At 52.8% G+C, this 18,885-nt stretch overlaps 1 protein-coding gene and 1 non-coding gene across 2 annotated transcripts; one reads left to right on the top strand and one right to left on the bottom strand.

Moving 5' to 3' along the window:
• Positions 1-2,523: 2,523 nt before the first annotated feature.
• On the bottom strand, positions 2,524-18,574 carry CCDC92B (coiled-coil domain containing 92B). Its single transcript, XM_029212764.1, has 4 exons — positions 18,408-18,574; positions 9,826-9,978; positions 5,433-5,480; positions 2,524-3,119 (listed from the first exon to the last, which is right to left on the bottom strand). Exons 2-4 carry the CDS (start codon positions 9,953-9,955, stop codon positions 2,524-2,526), a joined length of 774 nt encoding a protein of 257 aa, XP_029068597.1. The 5' UTR covers positions 9,956-9,978; positions 18,408-18,574.
• Positions 16,847-16,919, top strand: TRNAA-UGC. Its single transcript has one exon. It is a non-coding gene; the product is annotated as a tRNA-Ala (tRNA).
• Positions 18,575-18,885: the final 311 nt, after the last annotated feature.

Below are 18,885 nucleotides of genomic sequence, written 5' to 3'. Positions count from 1 at the left end.
AGGAGAGAGGCAGGAAGCCTCTGTCCATTATTTCCAGGAGAGGGAGGGGGAACGGGAATTTCTCATAAAATATGAACCCTGCATTTGCCTTGGCCCCTGCCCCAGCTTGCTGAGTGGAGGTGGGAGGGGTGCTTGCCTTATTTCCTTTGCAAGGCACCCCGACACCTCAGCTGGGAGTCAGCGAGTCAGCCGCCCCAGCATGCTGGACCTTCATGTGGGGTATCTCCAAGTACCTCACAATTAAGTGTCATCATTTCTGATTGCTGGAAGAGGGACAGGAGGTGGGAGGTGCTGATGGGGTCACTTGGGGAGAGGCAGGCAGGCCACAGGAGGATCCGTGCGGTAGGGGGTTTTGGGGCCCCCAGCCAGACAGCTCGGGTACACAGGAGGGAAGGAGGAAGAGGGCTATTGCTATAGAGCCGGGGGAGGCCAGGTGGGCGTAGCTATGGCTTTTATTGGGTGGGTGGGTGGATAAAGTACTTCACCATCTCTGTAGAAGAATTGGTGTAACAAAGTCACCCAGTTCACCCCAAAAGTTTGATTGTGGAAGATGAGGGTGCCTCCAGAAAGACCCCCTTTCCCTCCTGCCCAGGATCCTCTGGGCCCCGTCAAGTGAGAGCAGCCAAGAGCAGAGAGAGGCCTCCTCACCCAGACCTGCTCTGAAAGGGAAGGCAACGGGTCGAGGGGGTACGGTGAGTCGCCCACACTTGAGGGGACACAGAGGGTAGAGGCACAGCCACAGAGACTGGGGAGGGGAGAGGTGGGAGCAGGCAAAGCAAGGACCCTAGGCCACTACTGTGACCCCTGAGACTGGACAGCACGGTCCGTTCCAAGGGTGCCTCAGTGGCGGACACCTAGACCAGGCCTGGTTATTGCTCAGCGGCCTCAGCAGTCCTGAGCTGGGAGGGGGCTGCGTGTTTGTGAGCTCACTGGTGTCCTGCTCCCTCTAACATATACAGTGAAAGAGGGTATAATTGGGGTTCTTTCCCCTCTTCTTCATGGGGCCGTGACGGAAAAAGGGTTCATCACCCTAGAGACCTCCCAGACCCCTGGGTGACAAACAGAAGGCTCAGCCCCAGCCAGGGTCAGGACCTGCCAGGATGGGGTGCTTGTGAGTGAGATAAAGGACTCTCCCTGCCCCATGTCCTCCCATGGCAGCCCCTGGAAGACATCACAGGCACTTAGGGCTTGATGCAGGACCAACAGAGAAGGGATGGCATGAGAGGACAGGGTTCTAGGGATTTGTCTTTCTTTCTAGGCCAGACTGGGTGGGGGCAATGAACTGGACTGGAGCTTCACTTCCTGCCTTTGGTCGTGACAGGGAGATGGGGAGAAACGTGTTAGGAGGTGGGCAGTATTCTTTCCTTTTGCCACTCCCCAACCTAGAGAGAGGGCACTAAGCACCCCACCACTGTCAGGTCTGATAGGATTGGGGGCATTCCTGGAGCGGGCCAGGCTGGGGCCTAACCTGTCCACTCCCTCCCCCCGCTCCCCACAGCAAACCCAAACCTCTTTCAACAGCTGCCACTTCCAAGAAGCCAGGCCCTTCCTCCTGCCTCTGGGCGCAGCCAGCTCATGAGCAAGCTGGGCAAAATTAGCACCAATAAACAGGACTAGGAAAACTCCCAGGGCAGCCTTCAGGTTCCCAGCTACCTCCTGAAAGCACTTTCTAACCCTTCCATAAGCCTGATGGGGCAGCCCGACTCTGCCGTGTCCCCAGAGTCAATACCTAGGTCGGCATCCTGGGGCAGAACTGAGCTGGAGACGGCTCTAGACCAGGATCTGCCACCAAACCCATTCTGTAATCTTCTCTAAGGGTCTATGGGTGCTAATTTCCAGAAGTTCAAACTTCAGTAAGTCCACACTTTCCCCATCAGGGGCTCTGGAGGAGGCGACTTCTAAAGTGTTCCGTGCTCACCTGTAAGGACCTATCAACAGGGTAGGGGGTAGGAGAAGCGGCTTCCAAGGTAAAGGTCCAGCCTCTAAACCTCACCCCGAACTTCCCCTTGGAGGAAGGCTCGGCGGGAAGGGCAGCCGTGGGGGGCTGGGGGAGGCCGCAGCGGGGAGCTGGAAGGCCTAAGGATGCTAAGGGCCACTCTGGTTCCTTTCCGTAGGCCGCCCAGGCTTCTCCCTCCCGCCAAATGATTGTCAGCTTTCCCGGGGCAGGGCGTGACCCCCGCCCCTTCCCCTTCCCCTCCCAGTGGCAGGGTGGGGACCAGATAAAGATCGGTGCTGTGAGTCCTCTCCTAGAAAAAGGATGCATTCGCTGGGCCCCGCGGAGGAGGTCCCCGGCGGGAGGGGAGAGCTCAAAGCTTCGGCGTTGTTGGCAAATACAAAAGGGGGGGGCGGCTGGGAGGGGCGAAGGGGCAGGGGAGCAGGGGCCGCCTCCGCCCGCTCCCTGGGGGAGGGACCGGCTGCCTCAGCCCCTGGGACCCGCCCGCGCGGCCAGAGCTGCGTCCCTAGTCGGGCCCCGGGCCCGCCTTCCCCCGCTCCCCGCCCCGCCCCTCCCAGCCGGCCCCGCGCTTACTCCGGGTCCGCCGGCGCACTGGGCGGGCTGGGCGCGGCCGGCGGGGTGGCTTGGTCAGGGGGCTCCTGGGGAGGCGGCTGGCGCGGGCTGCGGCCACCTGGCCGCGGGGGCCTCCGGGCGTAGAGGAAGAGCGCGGGGTCTGGCATGGCATCGGCGTCGTCCGGGGCGCCGGCCGAGCGCTCCCGGGCGGCCCAGTCCCGGCCGGGGCCCTTGGCGGCGGCCTCGGCTGCGGGCGGGCGGCGGGCCCGCTGTGCGCGCCGGCGGATCCGGGGCTCGGGGGCGGCGGCGGCGGCGCCGGGGCCTGGGCGCGGAGTCTGCAGTTTCTGGCGCGCCGCGTGCAGCTGGTAGGAGAGGTAGGCGGCCGCCTCGGTGTGCTTCTGCAGCTCAGTGCCCAGCACGGTGGCTCGGTGGCTGCGGCGACGCAGCTCCTCCAGGAAGCGGCGCTCCTCGGCGCGCAGGCTGCAGCGCAGCGCCGATACCAGCGCCTCGCGCTGCGCCACCTCCCGCCGCAGCTCCGCGTTGGCCGCCACCCGCGCCGCCAGCTGTGACTCCAGCTCGCGGCACTTGCTCTCCAGCTCCCGGGACGCCAACTCTGGGCAGGGGAGAGGGAGGGGAGAGTGAGGGTCCCCGCCTGGCTGTACCTGCACAGCTCACCGATCCTCAGAGCGAAGCCCGGCACCCCCCGCCCCCGACTGCACGTCCTGCGGCGCTCGCCCTCACTTCCCCAAGCGCCTGCGACGCTGGCCTGCCTCTTTCCTCCTCGAGGCCCTTGCACCTATCTTGCTTTCTGTTTGGCCACTCTGATTCTTCAGTGCGCCCCTTAAGTTTAAGTGCAAACCCTTCCCTGACCATTTATTCACTCTATGACTGTTTGTTGAGCCCTGACTCTGTGCGTTGTATTAGGCATTGTGAGTATGGTGGATAGTAAAACATTCCTCACGAAGCTCACAGCAAGCATAGTGGGAGAGGTATGGTACATAACCACAAAAGAATGTGAGGTTGCATCTGTGACACGTGCCAATACCACGACTGTAACAGGAGACTGTGACCTAATCAGGGAAGGCTTCTCAGCCGAAGAGGAACTTGGGCTAGGATCTGACAGGTGAATAGGAATTAAGTAGTGAACAGGGGAGAGAAGGGTGCTTTGGACAGAGGGTAGGACTTGTGCAAAAGCCCCGTAGCAGGAGAGACATATAAGAACAAGGGACTGAAAGAACTGGGAGTGTGAGCAGAAAAGGGGAGTCAGTGTGCTGCGAACCTTGTTTCCTTCATAAAGAGCATTTATTACATTTTGTGGGGTTTTTTTTAACTTGTTTATTGTTTGCCTTTGCCCACTGCATTGGGTTTCAAACCTGGATATACACTGGAACCATCCAGAGAACTTTAAAAAATAGTTTTCTTGGGTCCTATCAAAATATCAAGTACTGGGAAAGGGTACTTCTTGAATCTTCCCTGGTGATTCTCATGTACCCACAGGGTTGAGGACCCCTACCTCCTGGATCATAAACTCCAATTCAGCAGCGTCTGTATCCCAGGACTGGCACATGTGAATGGTGACAAAGGGTAGGTAAAAGGTGACTCTGGAGGGGATATGAAAACCACCAAGTGATTTTCATATAAAAGGAGGACAAGGAAAGAGAGCTCTCAAGCCCACTGAGAGAGAAAGTAAAAACCAGGACACTGGGGCAGTGCCTTGAGCCCAGATGACCCCAAAAGCCCTTTCAGAGGAAGGACAGTAGGTGGAGTAAAAGCTACTATTGTCACAGAACTGTTCTTGCCTGGTGTCTGGGATATGTGACCCCTTCCTCCAAGCGCGTAGGCACAAAGAGGCCCCCCATGACTGCCACTTAAAGCAGTCGGCAGAATTAGTTCAGGGCCATTAAGTGTTTAGACGTTTATGCATGATATGCAAAGCAGTTAGTAGGGCGCCTAGCATTTTACCTTAACCTTAAACTTCCAGCCTTCCCTGCGCCTAGCTGTTGATCTATAAGCAGCACATCAATATGGCAGGGAGCCCATTCTTAAAACCCTCCTGGCCAAGAAATACTACTTTTGTGATTCATTTCAAATCAAGCATTTACTGAGTCCCTCTCCATGTCAGGTAATGTGCTTTGCACTGAGAGACGACGGGTAACACCCAGTCCTAGTTCTCAGAGATCATATCATCTGGAGATTAAGATCTCAAAAATGCAGCCCCTCCAATTTGAAAAAATTAATTGTGGCAAAAAAAGAAGGAACAATTTTGCCATCTTAACCATCTTTCAAGTGTACAGTAGTGTTAATATACTCGCATTGTTGTGCAACAGATCTCTAGAATTTTTTCATCTTGCAAAACTGAAACTCTATACTCATTGAACACCATCTCCCCACACCACTCCCCATTTTATGGGTGAAGTAATAATCTATAAACAAATACTTTAGTGGAATTTCTACAACGGCAAGAAGTCATGCTTTTGTAAAATGAAGAATTTGCTAATGTGCCTGTGTCACTCTGCTCCTCCTCTAGACTATGTTCCTTGAAGTCAAAGACCCCATATTGCCATCATGTTGAACCTTGACACTCAGCGTCTTGGAGGGTGTGGACACGGACTGTGAGAATCACTGGTGCAAGGATGAGAAGGATTAGGGAGGTGGGTCACAAAGGAATGAAGTCAGCCATGTGGACTTCCTGGACACCATCTCCTTCCTGCTTTCATTTTACCACTTTGGACAGAGACAGGGATACAGGGCACTATGTATGGTGGTGCAGGTTGTTCATTGCACAAGGTCACCCAGCTGAGTGGGCAAATGAGGCTGACGTCCTGCACTCAGTAAGCTGAGGAGTGGCTGTCCCCAAGTCTGGACCAGGGGTGGACAAGGCTTGGGTCCTAAGTGGTGGGGAAAAGGTGACCACTTGTCCTCTTACCTTGTTGGTGAGATTGGGCCTCTTTCATTTCCAGGTCATGGGTCAGTTCTGGGGGCAGAGATAAGAAAAGGCAGTCGTGTGTATATTAGAGATAGAGAGAAAGAGTATGTGTGTGAGATCAGGAATCACAGCCCAGTAAAAGTGTCGATAAGGATTCTCAGAAACCATCTAAACTACCCCCCCTCCATGCTTATTTTACTGCAGCCCAGAGAGGGAAAGAGATGAAAGAGAGGTGTCAGAGGCATAGCCTGAGCCCAATCTAGCTGATTCTAAGCCCAGAGATCTTTCCAGTGTAAGCTTTGTGGCCTGGATTTGGGGGTTAGTTCAACCCTTGTGGGACTGAGGCTTGTTTTGGGGGCTGCGGGGGGAGTATTTGCCCCTTCCCAGAGGTGATGTACAAATATTTAACATGCCAACCAATCAGAGCCAGCCTGGAGGACCCCTGCTGCCCAGGGCACATTCTCTTTACTGTTTAGTTGGTGGGTCTGGGAAGGCTGGAGTGTCCTGGGCTGCTCGGGGACACTAAAGGGGGATTCAGGGCAGTGGCTATTTACCAATAGGACACGTGCGTTTCACTGTTGTCACAGCCAGTACTGCTGTGCCTGTGCTCTTTTCTGAACATCAGCCCTGCCCTTTCTAAGCTCTGGTTCCGCCACTTTCCGCAGGGCGGGGAGAAGAGCTTCAAGGAGGACAGCGCCACCTGGTGAAGCAAAGCCTGCATGGCGCTCGGCTTGGCGCTGAGCGGGTGGGGCGGGGCAGCCAAGGGGCCCGCCAAGGGCACTGGTGTAGGAGCAGTTTCCTCCTCTGCCTGCCTGTCTTCCCAGTCCCCAACCCTTAGATCCCAGAATGCCCCATCCCTCAGCCAGCTGGGTTTGATCATTTTTCCAGCCCACTCCCCACTCCCCCCAACTCCATCAGAGCTCAGGGGCTGGGAGGGGGGCAGGAGGGAGCCCAGGAGCCACAGCTGCCTATGATGGAGGGCATCTGCTCAGGAGCACCTGGGTGTACCTGCAGGGATGCAGCCTGGTGCCCAAAGGGAGAAGGTGTGAACGTGGGGGTGGGGAAGGTAGCCGATCTCTGGGTCCACTGCCCAGTAGCACTAACAGAGAGAGACTCACCCTGTGGGCCCTCTGTCTGCCCCTCCTTGCTGCCTTCTCCAGGCTCTTCTAGGGACTAGGGGCTTTTCTGGAGGTGCCTTCTCTGGGGAGGCCAACAGTTGCCAGGAGACAGACAGCCTGGAGTGCCTGGGCCTTTTGCTGTGACCGGAGCCTGAACCTCCTCCCTGGGGTCTCTGGGCGAACTCTGATGCCTTCACCCCGCAAGGGCTTCCTGGGGCCAGCTTGGCCCCTCCTCCAAGGCCCTGTGATGTAACCCAAGGGGCCCAGGACTAGGTTTGGGGATGTAGCCCACGGGACTCTGGCTCTGTCAGTGACTGCCTGTGGGCTTGTTTCTCCTTAGCCCTTAACTGCTAGAGTTGGGGGTGGGGGGACAGAACCCCAGCTGGGCTCCACTCCCCCATCCATCAACTCTCCCTGCCCATCTTCCAGCCAGGGTCCCCATGGTTTGATGAGTGCGCTGTGAGGTCAGACACACTGTGTGACCTCAGGCCAGTGACAGCACCTCTCTGAGCCTCAGTCTCCCATCTGTGAAATGGGAACGAAGTTGCACCCACCTCACAAGGGGCTGTTGCTAAGATTAAATGAGACAAAAGAAATAAAGGGCTCAATCTTGGGCCGAGTCGGCTCTTGTTATCATCCAAGCTACCTCCGCAACCACAGCACATTTACCCACCTCTCAAGCCCCTTCATTTTGAGTTGTCACGCAGGTTCTTCCCAAAGGCCTGCCCTGGTTCCTACACCAGCCCCTCCCCACTCTTATCCTTTTCCCACCCTCTGGGTCCCTCTTTAATCTTTTTTTTTTTTTAATTATTTATCTATTTATTTTTGGCTGCATTGGGTCCTCGTTGCTGTCTGCGGGCTTTCTCTAGTTGTGGTACACGGGCTTCTCATCGCGGTGGCTTCTCTTGTTGCAGAGCACGGGCTCTAGGCACGTGGGCTTCAGTAGTTGTGGCTCGCAGGCCCTAGAACACACGCTCAGTAGTTGTGGCACACGGGCTTAGTTGCCCCACGGCACGTGGGATTTTCCTGGACCAGGGCTCAAACCCGTGACCCCTGCATTGGCAGGTAGATTCTTAACCACTGTGCCACCAGGGAAGCCCCAATCTCTTTTTTAAAAATCGCCTTTGTCCTGCTCTCTTTTCCTCCTCACTCCCCCACCCTTTGGAGGGAGGGCCTTATTCAGTCATTTCAGCCCCAAGAGTGGCTGCTCCAGGCCAGCCTGGAGTTATTTTTATCCCCTGAATCAATACCCAAGAGGCTGCGGGCCCACACTTGTCTGAGAAGGGTGGTGGGGGCTGAGGGATCTCCGTTCCTGCCTCTTCCACTTTCTTGGGATCCTGGCCTGTGTCTAGAATTAGGGCTAAGCAAAAAGAAATGAGAGGAAGAGCTACAGGGTCTTAGGGTTCACTCATGTCAATTTTCCTTTAATGTTATTACTGCAATGAAAAAGTAGCATCAGGCAGGGGTGAGATGGTGTGGGTCATCCCTGCCCCCTAGGCTGGCCTCTGCTGCCTGCCAGGCTTTGGGGGAGATGGAGGGAGCCTGGTCTTGGCAAATGGCAGCTGAACCTGTATATGGAGCTGAAAGTTAGGACTGCTGGCTTCTCGTGCCATAGAGTGAGAAGCCAGGCAGGTCAGTTGAACCTTCTGGGCCTCAGTTTCCCTCTGGGAAATGGGGAGTCTTCCATGAGCAGGGGATGGAAGGGGGGTAGAAATCTGAGCATGTTGAGAGAATGGGCAGAAAGCAACAGAGGCATCACAACTGGAAGTGTGGAGCTCTGGGTTCTAATCCTGCCTCTGACACTAACATTGTGACTCTCTCTCTGGGCCTCAGTTTACCTATTTGTACAATGAAGAGGTTGGGCTGTTCCAGCTGAGACATTGAATGAATCATTGGCTCTAAAGCCTGCACTTGAAGACTCTGCCTGGGTGAGCATCTGGGCCAGAGCCCAGCCTCTGAGAAGGCTACACAGCTGAGGCTTGAGGTGCAAGAGCGGAGGTCAGGCATGCGATTTACATCATCCTTGGCACCTTCCTCTGTCCTGCTTACAAATCCAATTGGTTGCCAGATCCCTTCTTTCAATCTGCCTCCCACTGGTCCTCCCCTTTCCATCCCCCTTCATCTCTCCCCTGGACCTGTCACTAGTCTCCCTGCCTCCTTCTCCCACCAATTCATCTGCCGTACAACTGCTGGATTGAGTTTCTTTCTTTTTTTTTTTTTTTTAAGTTATATTTATTTTTGGCTGTGTTGGGTCTTCGTTGCTGTGTTCTGGCTTTCTCTAGTTGCAGAGAGTGGGGGCTACTCTTCGTTGTGGTGCACGGGCTTCTCATTGCGGTGGCTTCTCTTGTTGCAGAGCACGGGCTCTAGGTGCGTGGGCCTCAGTAGTTGTGGCACGTGGGCTCAGTAGCTGTGGCTCGCGGGCTCTAGAGCGCAGGCTCAGTAGTTGTGGCACACGGGCTTAGTTGCTCCGTGGCACGTGGGATCTTCTTGGACCAGGGCTCGAACCCATGTCCCCTGCATTGGCAGGTGGATTTTTAACCACTGCGCCACCAGGGAAGTCCTTGGCAGGCAGATTCTTAACCACTGCACCACCAGGGAAGTCCCCCGGATTGAGTTTCTTAATGTAGCATAATTCTGCTCAAAAATCTTCAGTGGCTCCCTACTACCCAGGAGGACTTCTTAGCTGTCCTGATATTGGTCACAGTCTTCCATGATCTGTCTGCAACTCTTATTTCCCAGCAGCTTTAAGCACAGCATTATCCAGTCGAATAGAGCTTTTCATGAGCTTTTGGTTTCCTACCTTCTGAATGTTGCCATGCTGTTCCTTTCATTTGGAAAGCTTTCTCCGCCCTCGTTGCCCCGTAATATCTCAGCATGTCTAAATCTTACTCAGCTCTCAGGGAGAGGAAGTGCTCCCTCCTCTGGGGAGCGTGGGATGCCTGGTCTGCTCCTCCATCACCCACGCCTCAAGCTGGACACGATCCTGCCCGTGACCTCCTGTCAGCCCTCTTCACTTTTTGTGTATCTTTAGATTACCTGTTGGTGTGTGTGTGTCTCCCCAACTAGACTGAGGGCTTCTTAGGGCTGGGAGGTGCTTGATGAACATTTTGTATCTCACTTCCCTAAGATTCAGTTTCCTCACCAAGAAAAAGGGGTGATGGGACACCTGCCTGGCAGGATTGTCAAGAGGCTTAGAGCGGCTCGCGGCGGACACCCCATCAGGGGCAGCACTTATGATGATGCCAGTTGCCCCCCGCCATCCCCCCAGGCCTCACCTGAGCAGCGTTTCTGCAGCCTCAGGATTTCCAGGTGCAGGTCTCGCAGCAGGGCCATCTGTTCTTTTTTCAGGAAGCTGATGTGGCGTTGCACGCTCTGGATCTGATGCTCCAGGGACACGGTATCCATGGCAACCCAGGCCTGGGCCCCACCTGGGGAGGATGACAAGGTGAACCCACATCTTCTGGGCCCATCCACCCTGCCAACCTTCAGGTCCTTTCAATTGTCTCCTTCAGTCTGGGGTCCTGTTGTACCGGGCAAATGATTCTGCCACTGAAGTCATTTGTATTTACTCACTGAAGCTTCATGAACAAGCGGTGTGTTGGCAGGAAGTATAATTATTCCCATTTAACAGATGAAGAACCAGAGGCTCAGAGGGAAATGGCTTTACTCCCTTGCCCCCATGTAACTTTAGCCTCTTCTGTATCTCTGAGAGGAAAACAAATGGGGCAGCAAAGTCAGTAAAGAGAGACAGACATTTGGGTTCTAGTCTGCTTCTTCACAAGCTGTGTGACTTTGGGCAAGCCCTCTCCCTCTCTAGGCTCTCAGTTTTCTCCTGGGTAAAATTAGGGAATTGTGGAGAGGATGAATGCTGAAGCCTCTCCAGCTCTGCCATCCCTCAAGCATCCCAGCTCAAGGGTGACCGTCAACTGGCAGGGCAGTGTGATGGTTAGAGCACAACCCTCCGTCAATTCAATTCCATTTCTCTGATTTAACCTCAGCCCAGGGCTCTGGACTCTTCCATGTCACAGAAGAGGAAGATCTGATGAATGTTTTATTAATACTGATCCTGTGGGCTGAGGGCAGGTGGTGGAGTCCCTTTTTCCAAGAGGAATGGGGGAGGGTCATATGGAGACCTAAGCAGTAGGTCCACGGTAGAAGCTTATGACACTGTGATGGGAGAGGGAGGCTTGCATCCCTGAATCCTAGTGATGGCCTGGCTTTTCAGCGCTCTCTCTTCTGACCCTGCCCCTTTCCCAGTGAGTCTCTTCTGTGATGATCAGCGTCTTGGAAAAGCATAGGCAGAGGGCAAAAACAGGAGGAGGCAGAGGGCAGCAGAAGCCGAGGCCTCTGGAGTCCAGGACTCAAAGCTCATGCCTTCTCTGCCAGGGACTCCCAAAGCTTGTGACGGCCCTTCCTCCACCTGCCCTAGGAATTCCCTGGCCAGAGGAGAGGAAAACCAGTTGATGGATTGTTCCGTTCAGCAATGGTCCCCTTGAAACAGGCTTTCTGGTAAGCCTCTGCAGAGGAAGATTTTCATTTGTAGGGTCACATCCAGCAGGTGCACCTGAGAACCTCACGTTCATAGGTTCCTCTCTTGGGGCCCCCCTTCCCTTGTACCTGTATGGCCTCCCTAATCCAACCAAATGGACTTTCACTTCAGCAGCGGGGTGGGTGGCCCTTTGGCCTGTGGGAATCACTGGTTACATTTACTGACCATCTGCTATATTTAGGGAACTTTATGCACATTATCTTACTTCTGCCGACCACTCTTCAGTAGATATCACCACCTCCATTTCACAAACAAAGAAACAGACTCAGAGCTGAAGTGACTTGTGCCAGTTCACGTGGTCAGTAAGTGGCAGCGGATCCAATTCTCCAACCAAGTCTTTTGAATCCAAAGAAGTTTCCCAGTATTTACACTGAAAACAGTCCTGGGTTTGAATCCTAGGTTTTTCGGTTCCCTGCTGTGTGACTTGGGGCAAGAAGGTTAACCTCTCTAAACCTTGCTTCCCCTCTCTGTAAAATGAGGCTACTAACAGTAGCAGTCCTAGGATAGGTGTGAGGGTTAAATGAAATTAGAAATTGTAGAGCATTTAGCACAGAACCTGGCTCAATCAATGCCTCATCCCTTCTCCTCCCTGTTTAATGTCTGAGTAGGTTAATCCCTGCCCTGATTTGCCCATTTGTTCGTCATTCATTCATTCAATGATCCACTATTACCAACCACTGTGCTGGGTACAGGGACATAGTGATGAACAAAACAGTATTCCTGCTTTCTGCTCTCATGGAGCTCACAGGGCCAAGAGAAGAGAATCAAACAAATAAACAGGTACATCAAACAAACAAATAATACAAATAAGTTTACAGTTACAATCTATAAGTGCTGTGAAAGAAACATGCAGGGTAACGTTGAAAGAATATAAAGTGGGACCTAGTTTAGATCTGGGGTCAGGGAAGGTATCTTTGTGGAAATGATTTTAGGCTGAGAGACTTCCCTGGTGGCGCAGTGGATAAGAATCCACGCTCCCAATGCAGGGGGCCCGGGTTCGATCCCTGGTTAGGGAACTAGATCCCACATTCATGCCGCAACTAAGAGTTCACGTGCCACAGCTAAGGAGCCCGTGTGCCGCAAATAAGGAGCCCATGAGCCGCAAATAAGAGCCCACGTGCTGCAACGAAGACCTGGTGCAACCAAATAAATATTTAAAAATAAAAAGAAATGATTTTAGGCTGAGACCTTGTGGCAGGCAGAATTCCAAGGTGGTCCCCAAGATTCCCAGCCCCGGATATATACACCCTCTAACATTCTCCCCTCCCCTTGGGTGTGGGTGGGATTGTGAATATGATAGATTTCATTCCTCTGATTAGGTTATATGACAAAGGTGAAGGATTTTACAGATGTAATTAAGGTCTCCAATCAGTTGACTTTGAGTTAAAAACAAAAGGAAGATTATTCTGGGTGGGCCAGGTTCTAAGGGCCCTTGCTATAGGAAGAGATCTGAAGCGTGAGAGAAATTTGGCTTCTGGCCTAGAAGGGGTAAACTGCCATGCTGTGAGACAGCCTGTGCAGGAAGCCATAGGCAAGAACCTGAGTGAGGGCTCTAGTAGCTGAGAATGGTCCCTGATTGACAGCTAGCAAGAAAATGGGGACTCCAGTCCTACAGCTGCAGGGAAGTAAATACTGCCAACAACCTAAGGTATCTTGGAAACGGATCTTTCCCTAGTTGAACCTTCAGAGAAGGATGCAGCCCCACCTTGATTTCAGCCTTAGGAGACCCTGAGTGGAGGACCCCAGTAAAAGGTGCCAGACTTCTGATCCTTGGAAACTGTGAGATGATAAATTTATGCAGCAAAAGAAAACTAATGCAGACTTGAAGGGGGGTAGGAGTTAGAAGACTAAAGGGAAGAGCATTCCGCACAGGGAACAGCATCTGTGAAGGCCCAGAGGTAGAATAATGATAGCTTACATTTACTGAGTGCCTACTGTGTGCCAGGCTTTGCGCTAAGTGCTTTATGTGGTCTTTTTGAGGAACGGAGACATTGCCACTGCTGGTGAAGTTGAAGTGTAAGGTATTAGCGGAGAGTTGCAGGAAGCGAGGTTAGCAAGTGAAAGATCACACAGGGACTTAAAACTGTGTTAAGAATTTTGGACGAATACTAAATGAATTGGGAAGTTATTAAAGGATTTTAAGCAGGAGATGGACGTGATATGATTTGCATTTTTAAAAGATCACTGGCTGTTGTGGGGAGGGCAGATTAGAGGGGGCAGAGTGGATGTGGGGAGGTCAGCTGGGAAAATGTAGCAGTTATTAAGGTGAGAGATGACAAAGGCCTGGACCGGATGATGGAGGTAGAGTTGGAGACAAGTTCCAGGTGTATTTTATGGGTAGAACTGGCAGGATGAGGGGATGGCTTGGATTAGATCATGATGATGGGGAAGGGGATGTCCAGGATATCTCCCAGTTTTCCAGTTTGGGAAACTCAAGTATGAAGGCACTTTTTGCTGGATCTTTCCCCATTTCTTCATCTTTCATGCTGGACCTCTTTCACATTGGATCTCTTCTATAATCACTCCTTCCATGATCTCATCCAATCCAATGGCTGTAAATGCTATTTATATGCTGACCCCTAAACTAAATCTCCTAATACCTCCACTTGGGTGTCTAATAGGTCCCTCAAACTTACAAGGTTCAATACTGAACTCTTATGATCCCTCCTACAAGCCTGCTCTGGCCCAGTGTTCGCTATCTTGATAAAGGGCACTTGGTTGCTCAGGCCAAAAACCTAGGAGTCATCTTTGATTCCTTTCTTTTTTCTTTCTTTATTTTAAAATTTGTGTTTGGCTGTGTTGGGTCTTTGTTGCTGCTTGTGGGCTTTCTCTAGTTGTGGAGAGCGGTAGTTGTGGCACACGGGCTTAGTTGCTCCACAGCATGTGGGATCTTTTTGGACCAGGGATCAAACCCATGTCCCCTGCATTGGCAGGCAGATTCTTAACCACTGAGCCACCGGGGAAGCTCTGGCCTCATGGCTTTTTATTCAACTTGCCAAGCATACTGTAGCCTCAGGGACTTTCCCTCTGCCAGGAATGTCCTTCTTCAGGATACCCTCAAGGTCCATTCCCTCCCTGCATTCAGGACTCTGACCCACGGCCCTTCCCTGATTGCCTGATTTAAAATAGAACTCTTGGGAATTCCTTGGCAGTCCAGTGGTCAGGACATTGTGCTTCTACTGCTGGGGGCGCAGGTTTGTTCCCTGATGGGGGAACTACGATCCCTCAAGCCGCATGGCACGGCCAAAACAAACAAACAAGAAACCAAAAAATGGAACACTCTGTCACTCTCCATTCCCTTAATCTGCATTGTTTTGTTTCCCATGAACTTATCACCACAAGAATACATTACATTTTTGCTTATCTGTTTCCCCTGCCAGATCGTTGGCAACCCGAGGTGAAGGACTCTGTTTTGTTTCCTCCTGTTCCCTAGTAGGTAGCATAGCATCTGGCAAATAGGAACCACTCAGTAAATATGTGTAGAATGCCTGAGTGAGTGAATCTGTCAAGCTGGGGCAGACTGACGGAGAAGCGGATTTACAGAGAAGTTAAGTCCCAGCCCGAGACATGTTAGATTTGACATGCTCAGGAGACCTCAAACAAGGAGAAATAGATTTCAAGCAGGCAGTCAGTATACTGGTGCATAACTCGGGAGGAACGGGTGAGCTACGCCTGTGCTCTTGTGTATCTACGTTGGGATGTGTGTGCCTCTGCACCTGTGCATATACTTGAGCCTGTGTGCTTGCCTCAAGGAGTGCATGTATGTGTTGCATGTGTGTATGTGTGTTGGGGGAGGGTCCCTGCTTCCCTTGCATCTGTGTGTCTGCTGTGCGTGCACCCGAGGGATGAAGGCATGTGGGCCTATGCTTAGGATGAAGAGAGAAAACGTCTGTTCCTAGCTGCTGAAAAGCAAATGTTTCTGAAGAGTAAAAGCCCTTTCCACACAGCCCTGGAGACTGGACCCTGGCCACAGTGAGAGGCTGAACCAACCAGCTGTTTCTGTGCCTTCCCAGAAGGACTTGAGTATTTGCTTCCAACTAGGCAGGCTGTTCTTCTCAGGGCAGAAATTTGGGTCACAAACGATCTTGGCAAATATTCTTTCTTAGACGGTATTGTTTAGTTTGTTTGGGGGAGGGCGGGGAATGGAGTGGGGAAGGGGGAACCAGGGACAACACAGATCTCTCTGTGTAGCTGGGGAATCACAGGCACTTCAGAAGGCCTGAGCCAGGAAAATGTCAGGTTTTTGCATAGAAATGCAGTGCTGGAAGCTCTAGACTTCAGAAAATGCTCCTGCCTGAGGACTTGGTCCAGGCCAGTGGCAGCAGATGAAGGGTTAGAGCTATCAGTGCCATCTTCTCCCTGCACCCAGCCCGAGATGCCCAAACTCACAGATTATAGTGCTTGCTGAGAAGGGTCCCTCACCTCTGTCCACTGTCCAACCACTTCAGGGCCTGCGTTGTTTATGCTGCCCACCTTCTCCTTGTGTCCCTAGTTCTCTCTTTGAATTTTCTAGTTTGATAAAAAAAAGTTCATTTAAAAAAAGTGTCATTAAGAATAAAAACGGACCTGTAACACAGGCTTCACAATTTATAGAGTTAATTCCAAGTACTTTTGATATGCCTCTCATCTATTTGAAAGTTATAAATATTTTTCCTTCTTGGGGAAGCTGGTGGGAGAAACCTTCTGTGCTCAGGTCCCCAACCATTGACAAAGTGTCAGGCCCAGGAACTCTGTGATCCTGGTACAATTCTGACTTTCTAAGGCCTGGGCTCCTGATCTCTGAAAATGACCTCATCTCCTGCTTGTCTCTGGAGCTTATGGGTACCCACTTCCTTCCCCAGCTATCTATCTACCACAGACTGGGCAAGGAGGAAACTGTAGTTCTCTCTCCTCTCCCGTTCTTAGAGCTCCTTGGGTTGAAAGAACCACAGAAAGTACAGAATCATAGTACTCAGGGCTCAGAGAGGCCCTCAGAATCATCGCAATCAGTGTTTTTCAAACTTTGCTGCATAGAGCCCCCAGAGCTCTGCAAAGGGGTCTCAGATGTGGCCAAAAGGTTTGAGGGCAAAAGACAGGACGGAAGCTTTGCTGTGTTTCTTCCTCTTTTATATGGTGGGCTTGTGCATACAAATTCATTGGAGAAAGGGCTTCCACTAACCAAAAGTTTGAAAACCACTTAAGTAGTCCAAATTTTCCTTGAGTGGCTAACCATCCTCCCTTCCTTAGTCTGCTCCATGTCCCTTGGTCTCTGCTGCCCCCGTCTCTCCCTCAGGCAGACACCGTGGCTGGGAGATGAAGCACAACTGAAGCCTCTTGCTTTCGCTTACGTGGAGTTTGCACTGTCTGCCACCGCGCAGCCCCTGACTGCTTCTCTTGTCCCAGTTTCAATTTCATTCTTGGTGTTTCTTTTCTCTTTGGGACTGAAGATATTTATTGAGTCAACAAATATCCTTGCATTTTGTTAAATACCCACATTTTGTTAAAATTCTTTAAGTATGAATTCTTGTTTCAAGGAGAAAGTTAAACTTATGTTTATCATTCTTATAGCCAGGGCAGGTATATTAGATAAGACAGGCATGGTAATAAATGGATAAATAAATGAATGAATATATTCTTTACTTTTCTTAGTCATTATTCCTCTTCACCACCTGACTCTGAGGCCTGGGGTAGGAGGGAGAGCAGGAACTCAAGAAGTCTTTCTCAGACATGGATGCACAGGTAATAATATTTATAATAATCAGCGGAATTCCCTGGCGGTCCAGTGGTTAGAACTCTGCACTTGCACTGCGGGGGGCCCAGGTTCGATCCCTGGTCGGGGAACTGAGATCCCGAAAGCCACGCAGCCAAGTTAAAAAAAAAACAAAGAAAAAAAACCATCTGTGCACAGGTAATAATACCTATAAAATAACAATAAATGGCTGGCACTGCTCTTAGCATTTTATGTATATTAACTCATTTATTTATTTACTTATTATTTTTTTTGGCTGCGCGGTTTGCGGGATCTTAGTTCCCTGACCAGGGATTGAATCCGGGCCCTCTGCAGTGAGAGCACCCAGTCCTAATCACTGAACCACTAGGGAACCTCCTAACTCATTTATCTTTACAACAACCCTGCATTGAAGGTCCTATTAGTATATCCACCCCATAGATGAGGAAGCAGAGGCTCAGACAGGTTAAGTAGTTTGCCCAACATATACAACTACAGTGCCTGGCAACTAGGATCTCTCCACTGGGTGCTCACCTTGGCATTCAAGGCCCTTCACAATCAAAACACAGTGCACATTTGCAGTCTGAACTCCTCTTTCAGATTCTACCTCTTGCTGCTAGCCGTGGACATCCCCTCACTATCCCCCACCCTATCTCTGCCTCCCGAAACCTCACCCATCCTTCAAGGCCCTGTTCAGATGCTACCTTTCCCATGAAGCCTTCCCTGGCCCACCACGCTGGGAAGACTCTCTCCTGCCTTTGTGTTCCCCAGGCATTCTGCCTTGTATCATATTATGCTGTGTGTGTGTGCATGCCCCCCGTGTGTGCGTGTGCAAACCTGGCTCTAAGCCATAAGCTTCCTGAGGGCAGGGCCTCACCAGACCAAGTCAGTACACGTATTAAAAAATAATTACTCCCCCCCACAACCTCCCCAAGTCCTTGGCTTTCCTGGGGACTTGCGTTGGGAACAAAAAGTCAGTCCTTGACAAATGTCTGGGACTCTCTGCCAGGTGGGGTCACTTGGCCAGTTGTGGAGCCACAGTTCTCTGGTGGTCTTGTGGTCTTCTCCACTCTGGGGCCCCTCATCCCCCAGTACCTCTAGGCTATGGCCCCCCTCTCTACTGAAGATCCCAGGAGCCCCGACCTCAGTGGAGCTGAAGATCCAGGGACACGGGGAGTGGGATGTATGGGGAAACTGGAGCCCCCGCCCCCTTCAGTCTTAATGTTCTGCCCTGATTATGCCTCGAATATGACTCCCAGAGAAGGCAGGGGGGGATGTGGAGACGAAGGAGGACGGCGAAGAGAGGTACCTAGGGAGGGCAGGGGAAGGCAGGCAGAAGGAAAGATACGCGTGGTGGGAGGTGGCAGGAGGTGGCGGTGGCTCGACCTCGGGCCGCTCTGGACTCTTCGCCAGGGCCAAGAAGGACCCGAGTCTGGGCGGCGGAGGACAACTTCTGCCAGCAGCCCGCGGGTCCTGTCCGTCTCCCGCGCTGTGGTGCGCAGCCCCGCGCCAGCCCTCCCGGGGGAGCTGGAGCCCGGGTCGTGCGGTTCCCCACCCGGGGCCACCCGGACGCCCACCCCCACGCCCACCGGCCTCCTCACCTTCGGGACCTGAGGGAGCGACGGGCCAGCGGAGCCCTGAGTCCTGGCCGGGCTGGGTGGGGGGAGGCGCTGTTCTTCCCCGCGCTAGCTGCGCCCGGGGTTCCGCAGCACCCGCCCGGGCTGTGGCGCCATCAGCTACTGCGAGGCTGCGGGGCGGTCGGGCCGGGGCTCCGGGGGGCTCCCGGGCGCCGAGGGGGGTCCGGGGCGGGCTCCAGGCGTAAACACCCAGCAACGTGACCGGAACTGGCGAACGAGCAGTAGGGGGGAAGGGGGGGCGGGAGAGATAAGGGGGGAGGGGAGGGACCTGGGACTGGCGAGGAGGGGCCGTGGGCGGGGCGGGGGGAGGGGAGGCTGGCTGAGCGCGGTCGGGGGAGGGGGAATCCCGGGAGTCCCGGGAGGCCCGGGAGCCAGGCCTAAGGACCCCGGCGGGCTGCCGAACTCGCGGAGCCGGCTTTGCCTGGAAGCTGGAAGGGAAACC

Source organism: Monodon monoceros, unplaced genomic scaffold (genome assembly GCF_005190385.1).
Source record: "Monodon monoceros isolate NGI ecotype Baffin Bay Population unplaced genomic scaffold, NGI_Narwhal_1 Super_Scaffold_9, whole genome shotgun sequence".
NCBI classification, from domain to species: Eukaryota; Metazoa; Chordata; class Mammalia; order Artiodactyla; family Monodontidae; genus Monodon; species Monodon monoceros.
This window is presented reverse-complemented; position numbering and strand designations above follow the sequence as displayed.

Coding starts and splice junctions, on each gene's coding strand:
- CCDC92B (XM_029212764.1), bottom strand. CDS start 9,955: ATGGATACCGTGTCCCTGGAGCATCAGATCCAGAGCGTGCAACGCCAC. Junction 5,481..9,825: donor GCTGCAGAAACGCTGCTCAG/GTGAGGCCTGGG, acceptor CTCTGCCCCCAG/AACTGACCCATGACCTGGAA. Junction 3,120..5,432: donor GGCCCAATCTCACCAACAAG/GTAAGAGGACAA, acceptor TCCCCTGCCCAG/AGTTGGCGTCCCGGGAGCTG.